Source organism: Trachemys scripta, chromosome 1, assembly GCF_013100865.1.
Source record: "Trachemys scripta elegans isolate TJP31775 chromosome 1, CAS_Tse_1.0, whole genome shotgun sequence".
Taxonomy (NCBI): Eukaryota; Metazoa; Chordata; order Testudines; family Emydidae; genus Trachemys; species Trachemys scripta.
Window position 1 is genome coordinate 127137591 of NC_048298.1, and position 14656 is coordinate 127152246.

General features: G+C 41.3%; 1 protein-coding gene across 7 annotated transcripts in view; it reads left to right on the forward strand.

Moving 5' to 3' along the window:
• CCDC91 (coiled-coil domain containing 91) overlaps window positions 1–14656 on the forward strand; it is a 350759-nt gene that overhangs the window by 227601 nt on the left and 108502 nt on the right. For all 7 annotated transcript variants that reach the window (XM_034784606.1, XM_034784585.1, XM_034784596.1 and 4 more), the window contains one exon: window positions 6059–6235. In XM_034784606.1, the coding sequence (XP_034640497.1) occupies window positions 6059–6235 (177 nt within the window). The remainder of the gene's footprint in view (window positions 1–6058; window positions 6236–14656) is intronic.

Here is a 14656-nt window from a genome sequence, read left to right on the forward strand (position 1 = left end):
TCTATCCCAGTGACTGATGGACACTCAGTGTTACCGCTGGCTGGGAGAGAAACACATCCAACAGAAGTGTGGTTTGGTCCAGCAACTGAAGCCCAGATCCAGAAAAGACAGAGAACTGAGGTTCAAAGTCCTACTCTTGGAGGCAGCCCTTCAGCGGTTCCCTGGAGAGTGAGAAACCTTACCACAGCCTTCTACTTCAAAGGGAGGTGAGCCCAAGTAGATGTCCATGAGCCACTCACGTAAGGCCTCTAAGAAAAGGGCCATGAGTCCCTACAGTGAGCCCTGATCAAGCTGAAAATGATCTCCAGCTCAATCAGTATCATCAGTACAGATGGCACCAAAGCCATCTAAATCCAGAACCCAAGGCTCTCGCATTACTGTCCCAATAGAGCATGCTGGGTTGCTTAAGGAACCAATGGGAACAGAAAGGAACTCTCAGGGGAAGGCTCCTGCGGCACAGACATTGACATTGGTATCGCTTGTGGCACACCAGGCACCAACAATCTGCATACTATCAGGTCCACATCACCGACTCCTTCAGAACAGGCACCTCAGCACCGACCTCCACCACTGGTATTGACACCTTCCAGTACACGACAGAACTTTCAATGTCTGACACATCATATTTGCCTCTGCTCAGTACTTGGGACCTGGTACCAAGTTCACTCGGAACTTTTGACTCTCCGACAACCTGTTGTCATGCACCACCCTTTTCATCCTCAGATTCAGAAAGTGAGCAAGAGGACGCAGTCTCCCGGTGCTCTTCTCACCCGCAGTATGATGCCCACATTCACTGTGATGGGTTCCCCCTGGGGTGCCACCTGGAAATGGGGTACCACTGAGCCCCCCTTGACCCACCAGACTGGTCTCCCTTTACACTGTACTGCTGTGACCAGCCTGCCAAGCCTTCTCCCAGGCTCCAGCACACATACAGGTAGGGACACACCCAGCTGCAGTACATACAAACTGCTGTGATCAGCTCTGCACGAGGCGGTTACAGCTAAGGAACTGCCCAGCTGCTCAAGTGCACACCCCCCATCTGGAGTGTAAACCCAAAATTATGCTGCAAAGAGATCTATGCAGTGTAAGCTCATGACATTTGCCCCCTCCCTCAATGTGAAGAGGAAATATACAACAGCTTTTTTTCCCAACGTATGACTCCCACACACTGGTTTCTGATAAAACAAAAACAAATATATTAACTACAAAAGATTAAGTGATTATAAGGGATACAAACAGATCAAATCAGATTACCTAGCAAATTAACAAAAACCCAATCTAAGCTTAATATACTAAAGAGATTGGATATGAGTATCAGATTCTCACCCTAAATGATGATTCAAGAAGGCCTCAGAGATTCTTAAGTGGCCAGCTGCGCTTGCTAACAGCTTAAAAACCCCAGGTGTTCTTTTCACAGATTAAAAAACTCCTTTAACCTGGGTCCAGCACTTCCACACCCAGTTCAGTCTTTGTTCCTCAGATGTTTCCCAGAGTCTCTCTGGGTGGGGAGTTAGTGAAGAACCACAGTGATGTCGCTCTCCTGCCTTAAATAGCTTTTGCATATGGTGGCAGCCCGTTGTCTCCAAGTTTCGTTCCCATGCCAGTCAGTGGAAAACATTGGTTTTCCAAGATGGAGTCCAGTAACAGGTGACTTGGGTCACCTGACCCCATAGTGTCATAGCAGCGCTGAGTCAGAGGCTGTTTACTGTGTCCTCAGGAAGACCCCCCCCCCAGGTGGGAGATAAGATCCTTCTAAGGTCTGTTGTTCTCCCTAATGATTCATTAACTGGAATGGGCCCTTCCCAGCCAGCCATCTAGACTGACAGTCTTTTGCTAGTGGGCGTTCCCCAGGTGTAAATACATTTGTAATACAGATACATTGTCAATATTCCTAACTTCAGATACAAAAATTATACATGCATACAAAAAGGATAATCATATTCAGTAAATCATAACCCTTCCAATGATATCTCACATGACCTATCTTGCATAAAATACATCAGAATTATCCCATAATCATATCATCATATTATCACTGTGAAAACTATGGGGTGCAGTGTCACACTCCCTATTAACAAGGCACTCTTGAACCCAGCCAAAATCATATGGCAGACTCCCATGTCTGTCCCACCAACATGTAAACGGTCTGAGGAAAAAGTATTGCATGCTGGTGAAAGATATGGAGTTTCTCTTCTCCCACCCACCTCCCAGTTGATCCTAGTGGATGCAGTCAACTCAAAGAGCCGCCAACACCAATTTAAATTCACCCCCCTATGACTGGAACTGGAAGGTCGGAATCTTTTTGGCAGGAAAACATGCTCCTTAACCACTCTCCAGTTCTGCATGGCAAAATACAATTATCAGAATTACTTAAAACTGAAATCCTTTATTGAGCAGCTCCCAGATTCTCATAAGGAACAATTGAAGACCAATGTCAATGAAATCCACCTGGTGGCTAAAGCATCTCTCCAGTCTGCACTTGATGCAGCTGACCCAGCGGCGCGTTTCATCTTGACTGCCATCGTGATGAAACGAAATTCTTGGTTTCACCTATCCAGCTTCCCAAATGAGGTTCAAACGACTGAACAGGCCATTCCTTTTAAAGGGACAAAGGGAAATGTTTGTGGAAAAGACTGACACCTCCTTCCACACCTTAAAAGACTCCAGGGCTACTCTTCAATCCCTCACGATCTTCACACCTGGGTTTAAGAGAAAATATAGCCTTCAGCCATCATTTAAACCCCACTCATCACAATATCCAGCTCAGAGGTCATATGAACCTCAGAGGAAGAAGTTCAGGTTCCCTAGGTGGAAACCATTGTGTTCGCAACCCACTTCCTCTCAACCTTCCACCTCAAAGCAACAGTTTTGACAGGTTGGTCAAAGTGCCCATAGAACATTCTCTTCAACATCACCTGATCCTGGAAACCCTCACCCTTCCCTTTGGATGCTGTCTCTCCCCATTTCGCAGCACCTGAGAGTGGATAACCTCCAACAAGTGGTTGTTGGAGATCATTCGAGATTGGTACTCCATCCATTTCACCTTCCCCGTCCTCCTTCAGAGACCCTTCTCACGAGAGCCTGTTAGGAGAGGAGCTATAGAGCCAGAGCACATACATCTAAGAGGCATATCTATTCTTCCTACTTCCTGATTCCTAAGAAAAAAGGAGATTGGAGACCCATCCTAGATCTCAGAGTACTCAACAAATTTGTCAAGGCTCAGAAGTTCAAGATGGTTACAATAGCAATAATCATTCCAGTGTTAGAAAAAGGAGACTGGTTCTCAGCCCTTGACCTTCAAGATGCATATTTCCACATCTCAATCATACTGAGTCACAGATGATACCTCAGATTTACGTTAGACCAAGACCCCTACTAGTGCTCCCTTTTGGTCTCTCATTGGTCCCCAGAGTATTCTCCAAGGTCCTTGCAGTAGTGGTGGCCCATTTACACTCCCAGGGCATTATGATTTATCCTGACCTGGATGATTGTCTTCTCAGCACATGTTCCTTTGCCAAAGCCCAACGAATCACCATTCCACACTGGATCCATTCTAGAATTTGGGCCTTCAAATCAATGCACAAAAATCAACATTAACTCTTGTACAGAGGCTAGAATTCATAGGAGCCGACCTTTACTCTTTAATGCGAGGGCACTCCTCCCACATCACAGATTCCTCAGCCTCTCCATGCTTCTAGAGACAGTGCAATCCAGCCCACAAATTACGACCAGACACTGCCTCCAACTTCTGAGGCATATGGCTGTGGGTACATTGGCTATAGCTCATGCCAGACTGCACATGAGATGCCTTCAACCATGGTTCGGTTTACAGACCAAACAGAGACAACATAAACAAACTACTATTGATGCCCATCAAGGTCAAACAATCCTTGGATTGGTGGAAAGACCCAAAAACAACTGCATGGGAATCCCATTTGTTCGGCTTTCCCCATCGTTACTCCTGACACCAATGCATCCCTCGTAGGATACATCTCAACGGTCTCACACTGCAGGGCAAATGGTCTCCATCAGAGATGTGCCTTCACATCAATCTACTCGAACTGCGATGGCCAGAAATATGTGTGCTTACTTTCTCCCGCTGATCAAAGGCACACATATATCACAATATCAGCGGCCTATGTACTGGGAGCGCACAACATGACAGCGGATAGTTTAGCCACAAATTACCACATGACCACAAATGGGAGATTTGATGATACTCCATGACACATTCTGACAATGGGGGCCACAGACAATAAGCTTGTTAGCCACTTACCAGAACAAAAAATGTCCACAGAGCAGGGATCGGATACACATCATGGAAGACATTCTCTTCCTCTCGTGGACAAGGGCTTTCTTCACACCTTTCCCTCTATTACTGAAAGTTCTCTTGAAAATAAAGAAAAAGCAAACATCATACTGATTGCTCTCACCTGTCCCAGACAGATATGGTATCTTTACCTGTCACAACTGGAGCTATGTCCACCAATGACTCTTCCAGTCACTCCTTATCTTCTATCGCAGAATGAGAGGCACACTCTCCATCCCAACCTGAGAATACTGCAGATCTGAGGATGTTCAGAAAGTGTTACTACATAGTAGAAAAGTAGCTACCTGTTGTACCCACCTACCAGATGGATACTAGACTTTGAATCTGGTGCCAGCCCTAAGGTGTCACCCTTGATATAGCCCCTCTACCTGTAATCCTAGATTATCTGTTGACTCTCAAGAAATTGGAACTCTCTATTTATTTACTTGCTGAAAGTACACTTAGCAGCAGTTGCGACCTTCTACCAGCAGATAGAAGGGTACTCAGTTTTTCCCACCCGACTACAAAGAGGTTTCTCAAAGGCATAGTGAATGTGTTTCCTCAACCCAGGCATCCTACCCCCACAATGGGATCTCAATCTAGTGTTAAAAGGACTGACCAGATTGCCATTTCAACCCATGGCCTCTTGTTCTTTAACTCACCTTTTCATGAGAACGACATTCCTGATTGCCATCACCTCTGCAAGAAGGAAAGAGGAGATAGCGGCTCTGACAGAGCATTGCCCCTTCACAATGTTCTTCCCTGACAAAGTCACTCTTAGACTACATCTGAAGTTCACTCCCAAGGTGACTTTCACATTTCACATGAACCAAATCATTCACCTTCCGACCGTTTATCCCAAACTTCATCAGGATAATAGGGAAGCCATCCTCCATACACTCGACGTCAGGACAGGACAAGAATTTTTAGAAAACCTCTGAGACTTTCCATTGCAAATAGGTTAAAAGGCACATCTATTTCAGCTCAAAGACTCTCCAAATGGGTATCTAACCGTATCAAACTACGTTACCCAATTCACAGCACAACACTCCCATCTTCAATATGTACTCATTCTATGAGATGGGTCTCCTTGGCAGTCGCCTTCTCCCAAGGGTATTTCTATATCAGAAATCTACCGAGCAGCTACCTGGGCATCTGCGCATACCTTCACAGAACACTATGCCATCCTGGGGGACTCTACCATAGATGACAGTTTCGGTACTATCATCTATGACAGACTCAACTCCGAAGCCCCAACCTCCGGTGGGGAGCACTGCTCAGGAGTCACCTACAGCGGAACACCTATAGGGACACTATTCAAAGAAGAAGAAGTTACCTTGTGCAGTAATGATGGTTCTTCGAGATGGGCGCTCCTCCCCATCCTCCTCCCCTCTATTTCTGAGTTTCTTGTCATTGACTCTGTGGTAGAGAAGGAACTGAGGAGGGTTCACCCGTGCACGCTGGCTAGCTTCATGGCAGAGCACGGGAAGCAGTGCATGTGCAGGCTGAATAGACACTGCTACCAAAGTTCTCCAATCAGCAACTCATTTTTATTAACTAACAAATAGCCATGGTAATGTTTGGAGGGGCATTACTGTCCTAGGCCCAGATATGCACTAGTGATATAGAAGTGAAAATATCTATTGTTCTTATATCGCGTAGCCTGCCAATCCTTCTAAATGAAATGATTCTAATGATTCAGGCATTCAGTGTTTTTTGTCATTCACTTTTGCTTTATTTGTCTCAAAGATTGAAAAAGAAGTAATGCAAGAGGCCATTTTAAAAGCAGTCGAAGAGGAAAGGAGAAACATGGAGAAAATTCATGCAAAAGAAAAAGAGCTATGGCAGGCCGAATGTGTCAAAGACAAAGAAAAGATCGCTCAGGCTGTGCAGGAGGCTGTGCAAGAGCAAAGAAAAACCAGTCAAGTGAGTACATTTTACCTTTTCATAGATCTGTTTGTGTTTTTTATTGTTTCAAAAGCCATGTTTAAACTCCTCTGAATGACTACAGAATGTTTAGTTAGATCCTTTAAAAATGTAAACATTAAGTTTTTATCAAAACATGTAAAGGGTTCTAGGCACTTTAACAGCATATTAATTACCATAAATATGTCTGTCTTTTGTCAGGTCTACGTTATTATTTATACTTAGAATTCAACATCAAATTTTTTTTCTTTTACAATGGGTTAGAATTCCAGTGTCTCGTTATTTATACACCAGTTATTCTAAGATACCATATAGAATGAAGACAGAGAAAGCAATGGAGACTGGATGGATGAAAAAAACAGTGAATAGTGAAACTTTTCTAGAGAAATTCTTAAGCAATATTAATGCTCCGATGAGGGTTGAGTATGCGTTACTTATACAAGTTGAAACAGAGTCTTTCCCAGCCATGCTTTAAAGGAGATAATAGCAACTACAAATTAAATATGTTGCAATAATGGTTATACATTCTTCCAAAAACCATGTTGTCTCGTCCATTATAACAACCTCTTTTTTTCAGTAAGCAGCCAAGAAATCTACTGGATTTTTGGCATCCTATTTTAATATTGGTCCAAAATGTCCAAAGAATAACTTTGAATAAATGAGTTTAATTCAGATGTTGAATTTCTAACTTTTTACCATGATTTTGTAAACCCTACATAAGCAAAAACATTAGCTTTTAAAGTGCAATAGACATACTTAGCAAGTCACAGCAAGTCTACAGAACATATGTTAAGAAACAGGCTGCATTTTTCCTACATACATTCTCCTCTTTCAGTTTAACTAAATATCGTATTCTTCTTCATTTCCTGCCCTAAAGTTGTGCAAAATTATGTGCTATGTTATTAAATAAACTGGTAAATAAAGTGATTCCTGTATTATATGTACATAATTTGTATGTGTTTGGATAAACAACACTAGTATATAAAATATCACTATAATAAAATTCTGGAAGTCAAACGAAAACATTTTTCCTGCTGAATTAATCTGAGTGTGTCACACCTAAATTGACAGTTTATAATCAATAGATGTTAGATGGAGCTTTAGTTTATCATATTGGTCAACTGAAAGTCAAGTGGTAGATCTGGCACATCTTGCAGATTACCTATTAGGACAGGCAATTAGTCTGCTAACATTATGTGTCTGAGTACAGGCTTCCGAAGCAGAACCGTATTTGACATTCAAATTATTCCATCATTATGCTTTATTTTTTCGGCAGATACAAGCTAAATTTTATTTTCTTGCCATTGCTGTTTACAAAGGATAACCACACTTAAGTCCTTTCAAAGATAGTAAAACATATAAACAATCTGTGAGCACCTAGATCAGAGGGCAAATTACATCCGGCCCAGCCCCTGAGCTCCTGGCCCGGGAGGCTAGCCCCCGGCCCCTGCCCTGTTGCTCCCCCTCCCCTGCAGCCTCAGCTCACTGTGCCACTGGCACAATGCTCTGGGTGACCGGGCAGCGCAGCTGCAGAGGCGCAGCCTGATCCAGTGCTCTGGGCGGCGCTCCAGGCAGCGCGGTAAGTGGGCGGGGGAGTTCGGGGTGGTGGTCAGGGGCCGGGGTGTGAATGGGGAGGGGTCAGAGGGCGGGGAACATTAGTGGTTAAATGGGGGTAGGGGTCCCGGGGGGGCAGTCAGGAAGGGGGGGGTTGGATGGGCTGGCGGGGGACAATGGGGGGAGTCCAGGGGTGGACAGGGAGCAGGCGGTGATGGATGGGGTAGGAGTCCCGGGGGGGCTGTCAGGGGGCGAGAAGCAGCGGGGGTCGGGGGCCGGGCCATGCCTGGCTGTTTGGGGAGGCACAGCCTCCCCTAACCGGCCCTCTATTCTATTTTGGAAACCCGATGTGGCCCTCAGGCCAAAAAGTTTGCCTGCCCCTGACCTAGATAAAGAAATGAGGACAACTGGCATATGATTTAATTGTTTACACTCTGTTGTAAAGTAAGGACATCCTTAAATCTTTTCAATACAGAGAGAATATTTATGTTGAATGTTGCTTCACATGCATCCGTCCTCATTGGTTCGGGGTCATCACCTCCAGGCTTGATTTTATTATTATGCTTTGTGTCCTGGAAAGAAACTGCTGAGCTTGATAAAATAAACAAAAAACATCACTTCTATTTGGTTACAGGCTGCTCAGAGTATAGTACCAAAGCACTCTGCCTCTTTTCATTCCTAATTAATACTGGGTCAAATTCAAAGTTTTAGTCCTTCTCTTCAAAGCCTACCAAGGATTCATCTAAGTTACCTTAGATACTACCTCACTTGGGGTGATGTTGACTTCCGCCAGGAGCAATGGAACTGTCCGCCTTAAGAGTGTGACTTGTAAGTGGAGGAGACAGAACTTTCTCTGTGACTGGCACATATATCTAGAACTCAATACTAGAAAAGATCAGCATGAATATCACTGACAAACCCACTTCTTTTGCTTAGCTTTTTGAAATTAACAGCAAGGGAAAGAAATAACATAACCTATCTGTTGGGAAATACAAATATATCTGAATACACTTTTTCATAAATTTGGAAGGTGTTCAGTATCCTGGTGGTGAATGCGATATGAAAAACCTAGATACATATAGCCATAGAGATTTTTATTGTGTTGTAATTTAATATGAATAAATGGTCCAAACTGCAAACTACAAGGAAGAGAAATGAAGCATGTCAGTTAAGGAGGTGGCGCATTTCTGCTCTAGCACAATAGTCTGCAAAAATAGAAGAAAAAGAGCCATTATAGACATCTCCTGTATTTAAGGTGAGTAGGAATGATATTTTATGGCATGGAAGCATGACCCTAGCAGTGATGACTGTAAACAACGCAAGAAGCTGAAGACCTTTGTAAATCTCCCAAACTTCCCGTGGGATAAAAATCCACCTAGAAGTAGAGGATGGCTGAAACAAATTTTGGTGTCATAAAGTTAACCCAGAGCAAGACAATAGAAGCAAAAACCCAGAAAAATCCACAACTAGCCATGAAGACCAAGGAGATTGTGCAGTTAGGTGTATACACAGGATTAACAGTGGAAAAACAGGAATTCAGTTTGATCTTAAAACTGCCAAGGACCAAGAAAAAGAACTTCAGTCAGTGCCAGGCAAGTTAAAAGCTGAGAAGATATATACAAATGTGAAATGCTTAGAAGGAAAAATAGATTAACTAGAATGTCTGGCAAAGGAAAAGAACCTTGTCATAAGACATTTCTGAAGCATGTTTGAATGCTCCAAAAATCAATGGGATATTGTAGTACTGGAGTAGAAACTATATAAGAAAGATGTATTAGATTGTATATGAGGGGGAGTAGCTCTATGCAGTACACCCCTACCCTGATATAACGTGACCCGATATAACATGAATTCGGATATAACGCGGTAAAGCAGCGCTCCAGGAGGGCGGGGCTGTGCACTCCGGCAGATCAAAGCAAGTTCAATATAACACGGTTTCACCTATAACGTGGTAAGATTTTTTTGGCTCCTGAGGACAGCGTTATATCGGGGTAGAGGTGTATCTGTAAAATTCCAGAAAATCTAATGAGGTAAAATTTGAGTGGTGAGGATCATCCAGTATGGGTATAAACCTCAAGTCTTCAGAGTACAACTATGTTGGTAAGGTTGTACTACTGGTTTCAGGAAAAAAATATACCAAGGCCCTGGATCCTTGTATCTGTCTGTCTTTGTTTTGAATGGGGAACTGAAGATTAAATAGTTTATTACATAGGAAATCAAAAAGTTGTTATATTGAAAGTGTATGAAGTATTGTATTCAGAGAATTCAGAGGAAGTTGCAAAAGTTCAAAGAATTCATAGAAAACCTAAAATAAAGTCAGTCAGTTACTGTATTTATTCAAACTGCTAATTTTCACTTAAAGAAGAGCTCTGTCTAGCTCGAAAGCTTGTCCCTTCCACCAGCAGCAGTAGGTTCAATAAAAGATATTACCTCACCCACCTACCTTGTCTCTCTCATATCCTAAAACTAAGCTCAGCTACGTCACTGCAGTTTTCACATAGAAATAATAAAGCACTTAGGATTCTAGTTTTGCTGAACTCAAGATAGTTATGTCCAAAGCTGACTGTGAAGAGTTACAAAGGGATCTCACAAAATGGGGTGAATTGGCAACAGAATGACAGATGAAATTCAATGCTGATAAGTGCAAAGTAATGCACATTGGAAAACATAATCCCAACTATAGATACAAAATGATGGGGTCTAAATTAGCTGTTACCACTCAAGAAAGAGATCTTGGAGTCATTATGGATAGTTCTCTGAAAGAAATCTTCTCAATATCCATTGGCAGTCAAAAAAGCTAACAATGTTAGACACCATTAGAAAGGGGATATATAATACAACAGAAAATATCAAAATGTCGTCATATAAATCCATGGTATGCCCAAAATTGAATATTGTATGCAGTTCTGGTGGCCACATTTTAAAAAAGATATATTAGAATTGGGAATAAAAAGTACAGAAAAAGGCAACAAAGATTATTAGGTGTATGGAACAGCTTCCATGTTAGGACTGATTTAAAAGACTGGGATTGTTCAGTTTAGAAAAGACGTGACGAAGGTGGGATATCATAGAGGTCTGTAAAACAGTGAATGGTGTGGGGAAAGTGAATAGTGAAATGTTGTTTACCCCTTCATGTAACACAAGAATGAGGGTTCACCCAATGAAATTAATAGGCAGCAAGTTTAAAACAAACATAAAGAAGTACTTCTTCCCACAAGCAGAGTCAACCTGTGGAATTTATTGCCATGGTATGTTGTGGAGGCCAAAATATAACTGGGTTCAAAAATGAATTAGGTAAATTTGTGGAGGATGGGTCCATCAATGTCTATTAGCCAGGATGGTCAGGCAGCTGACCCCATGCACTGGGTGTCTGTAAACCTCAGACTTCCAGAAAGTGGGGCTGGACAACAGGATGGATCATTCAATAATGGCTCTGTTCTGTTTATTCCCTCTGAAGCATCTGGAAACCAAATCCTGTCGGAAGACAGGATGCTGGTCTAAATGGACCATTAATCTGACCCAGTATGATCATTCTTATGTTCTTATGCTGCATCATCTAGTATGAATTCTCACTTTAGTTTCTAAGCAGGTTAGAAAGAAAACAAAAGTGTACATAAATGGTAATGACAGAAAGGGACATAGGACTGGCAGGGACCTCATCAAGACCTGTCCCCTGCTATCCCAGGCAACACCATCAAATGATCCATTAATAATGTAATCTTTTTGTAGATTCATAAAGAAAGTTTTGTGTGTGTTTTTTAAATAATTTTATGCAAATTAAACACCCATTGAATAAAAGCAAATTTGTTTAACACAACTCACTCCTATTAAATTGTTACTCTCCATGTTTCAGACCTCGAGAGAGGTGTAGAGTCTGTAGTTGAAATCGGAGTCTGCTTCTCAGTTTACATAGCGGTTTTTTTTATTTATGTATTCTCCTCAGCTAATAGCTCTGACAACAGTCTCGGAAGCTGGTTGGGGTGACCAGCATAATTTGGTGTCCAAATAAAAAATAGTAAATTAAAGTAAAAGTTCTCCACAATTAAGTCAACTATTAAAATGTAACCTGGTTTCAGCATGATAAAGGACCTTTCTGGGGAGGGGGGTACCATTAAAACATTATCAACACTCGCTTTGTTTTCATGAACATATTCACTTGGGCAACTGAGATTTTTATATTGAACTGGAGATACTGTACCTTGAGGCCTCATAAATCTGACAGGGATAAATGAGATATATTACATCACCAAGGGAATGTCAGGCTTTTTCTGTAACAGTATCTCAAGAGGATGTAAGGTATTAGTAAGTCCAAGAGACTGTTTGTTTCCTTTTAGTAAAGTATCCTGAGATTTTCAGTTTTCAAACATGTGTTATCCAGGTGGATAATCAGATTTATAAAAGAGACCTGTTTTATTCAGGAGAGAGTTTCTCTGTATTCTTTTTATTTTTGGAATGCAGTATGGGAAGAAGACGCTCTGCTTCCTAAAATAAGTAGAGTCTTGATTACAGAGATACTGTACTGTTTGCACAGTGGCCTCATGGTCTTTGTACCACACATTGAAAAGTCATTATGGGTGAGGAAGTCATATGCTCAGTAGGCTAGATGTATGCTGGCATAACTCCAGTATTTTTGTTCTATTTTTGGTACACTATATGCATCTTACACTGGCAACTTCCATGAAAACAGGGTTTACTATATTTCTAGTAGGGGTCAATACAAAAAAGAATGCCTAAAAGATCAGGAAAACTATCCCACTGCAATTTGATTCAAAATTACATTTTTTAATACAAAAGCAATGGGGATGTTATGGAGCCTATGGTCGTTAAAATGGATTGAAACTGGAGGGGGAGCTCTCACCACAGAATTCAATGGTGTAATGAAGCTGTGGGGAGGTTTTCTCCCCAAGCCAGGAAGAAGATGGGGAGTATCCCTCTGTGTCTATCAGAGGTCTACCTGCTCCCCTATCCTTGAAACTTTGGAAGACCAAAAAAAAATATGGGGACATAGGATGAGGCTATCCAAAATATTTTGGATAAAGTACGGAGGGTGTGACAGTCTTTTAGCAGTGTAGTTGGTAATATAAGCAAAGTAATGCTATGAATTTACAAATTTGCAAACCTAATTACAAGCAAGATGGACATAGAAACTTCAGATATTAAGACTTGGAAAACACAAGAGAAATAGATGAAACAATTGAGCAAAATTTTTCTTACACCAATAAAAGACAATAGTGAAGAAATTAATAGAAATAAAATTAAAGTTGAAGCCCTGGAAAGTCAGGTCTATGTTATAGTTTGAGTTTCGTAGCCCTCCGAGAGAGCTGAAGGCAAAGTATCTCCATCTATCATTTTCTAAAATTTTAAGGTCAAATTTGCAATACTGCATTGTGGATAATTCACAGTAGTTTACCCTGAATATTAAGGGAAAGAATCTGCCACAACCATATTCCTCACAGCAGGTAATTTAGGGACGAGAAGAGAGTTTTGATGTCTGCATATAACTAAAAGAACCAACATAAAATCTGCTTCCTCTTGGACATGAGCAAAAGGACCAAAATGCAAAGATCATAGCACTGGGAAAGTATTTCAGGAAAATTGAGGCTGCAGTACTTCACTCAGCCAAGCCACAAGTGAGATATACTGAGATATACGAAGAAAATATATTTTGGAACACGTTTAGACAAATAACTTATGGAAAAAATGTGAACTTCTCTGTAGTCTCTCCCCAGTAAACCTCTGAGCAATCAAGACAACTGAATATGTTCAGATTATTGAGGGTTCATGTAGTGTAGCTCCTTGCAGAACTATGATTTATAATTTATTATTTTGGAAAGTCCCATGTAATTTTATTGGCAAACCAGTAAATGTCTTAATGGTTGAAACAACTTGATTAATTAGAAATTCTTAAGATGGTACTCCCTGTGCTTGAAAGTATTTCATCAGTTTATGAATACCAGTGTGATATTGTTGCTCAGAAGGTAAAACTAAATGGCTAGGACATACAGTACTTAGTCCTGGAAAATGAGTGGCTACCTCCCTGCTGCTAAATGTTTTTTGCTTTGTTTTTTAAATTGGTATTTATACTTGTGCTTGAGGGAGTGCTTCTTTCAATGGACTTGGCAAGCCTGAATCAATTTTGGACTGAATCTCTGGAAGGACCTCTACTCCCCTTCCCTACCCTGCATCCAATATAAATGAATGAAGGCTATATAGTGAAATACATAAGGAACTGAACATGCATTAAAAGAGCACTTTTTTTTCCTTTTTGTTGTTTAAGTCTGCTGTAAATGTCTCAACTGAATGGTAATATTAGTCTTGTCATATTTTTCCTCATTGCCCTACATGTGGATAAGGTTGAAAACACAATAAATTAAAAGTTTGTCCAAAAATTATTATGGATTTATTAATCAAATTTCCAGTCTTGTTTATTACAAACACAGTGGCCTTTTCTGATCCCTAGATTTAAAATAGCTCAATTTCACCCATCTCTTCCCATTTTTTTTATTGCTCAGGATCAGTAGGTCTCTAAGGAGATTAAGGAAGCTAATATGAGGGAGAGGAAAATGTGTGGGTGTCGCTCTTTTCTTTTTTTATTGCCAAAAATAACTGCTCTAGCAGATAGTTCTCCATCGAGAATTGCTTCTGCACAGCCCCCCACTCTTGGGAGTTCATTCGTTGGCACCACAGTTCCCAAAAGCATTACGAAATCAGCAACTATTGGGTCCAAGTGAACTCACTCTCTCTCTCAGATCTTGTAATTCGGTATGAATTTCACACTGTAAAACCATGGAAGTCTGCTCTCACTTCCTTTCATTTTGGTGCAGGCATCAGTTTTTTGAACCATCATCGCATCTTTTTATACCCCTC